The sequence below is a fragment of the Penaeus monodon genome, chromosome 23, assembly GCF_015228065.2.
Source record: "Penaeus monodon isolate SGIC_2016 chromosome 23, NSTDA_Pmon_1, whole genome shotgun sequence".
Taxonomy (NCBI): domain Eukaryota; kingdom Metazoa; phylum Arthropoda; class Malacostraca; order Decapoda; family Penaeidae; genus Penaeus; species Penaeus monodon.
The window spans coordinates 9,131,096-9,131,540 of NC_051408.1; the positions used below are offsets into that span (position 1 = coordinate 9,131,096).

Here is a 445-nt window from a genome sequence, read left to right on the forward strand (position 1 = left end):
AAGATATTCCGTTCTTTCCAAAAATGAAACGCTGTCACTTCCTTTATTTACCTACTCATCCAAGACCAACAGAGCAAAACAGAGGCACTTACCGAGCTCAGGGCCGCAGAGAGTCGGAATAACCTTGAGGATAGCGGAGCAGTTCGAGTCTTCATCGCACAGCTGTTTGGCCATGAGGCAGTTCAGCGTTTTGTGTTCCTTCTGCTCCATAGAACCGCCTGTAAATGGAGGGGAAAAAAGGTATATGTTAATAGGTGGTTTACGGGAAATGTTTTTTTTATGTAGGTTAGGTTAGGTCAGGTCACTCTGAACACACATGGAAAAGAGAAAACGAAAAAAACTTACCAGTTGAGATTTATATAAAAAAGAATGAAGGGAAGAGACACAGGAAAAGAGGAAGAGAAAAAAAATTAATGTCTTACTTTGGTTATAGTTTCTATTAGCC

General features: G+C 40.4%; 1 protein-coding gene across 2 annotated transcripts in view; it reads right to left on the reverse strand.

Annotated features, from left to right (window-relative positions):
* The window catches only part of LOC119587789, a 122,239-nt gene extending 121,992 nt beyond the window's left edge, over positions 1-247 (reverse strand). For both annotated transcript variants that reach the window (XM_037936487.1, XM_037936486.1), the window contains exon 1: positions 93-247. In XM_037936487.1, the coding sequence (XP_037792415.1) occupies positions 93-210 (118 nt within the window). In that variant the 5' untranslated portion in view covers positions 211-247. The remainder of the gene's footprint in view (positions 1-92) is intronic.
* Between the last annotated feature and the right edge of the window lie 198 nt (positions 248-445).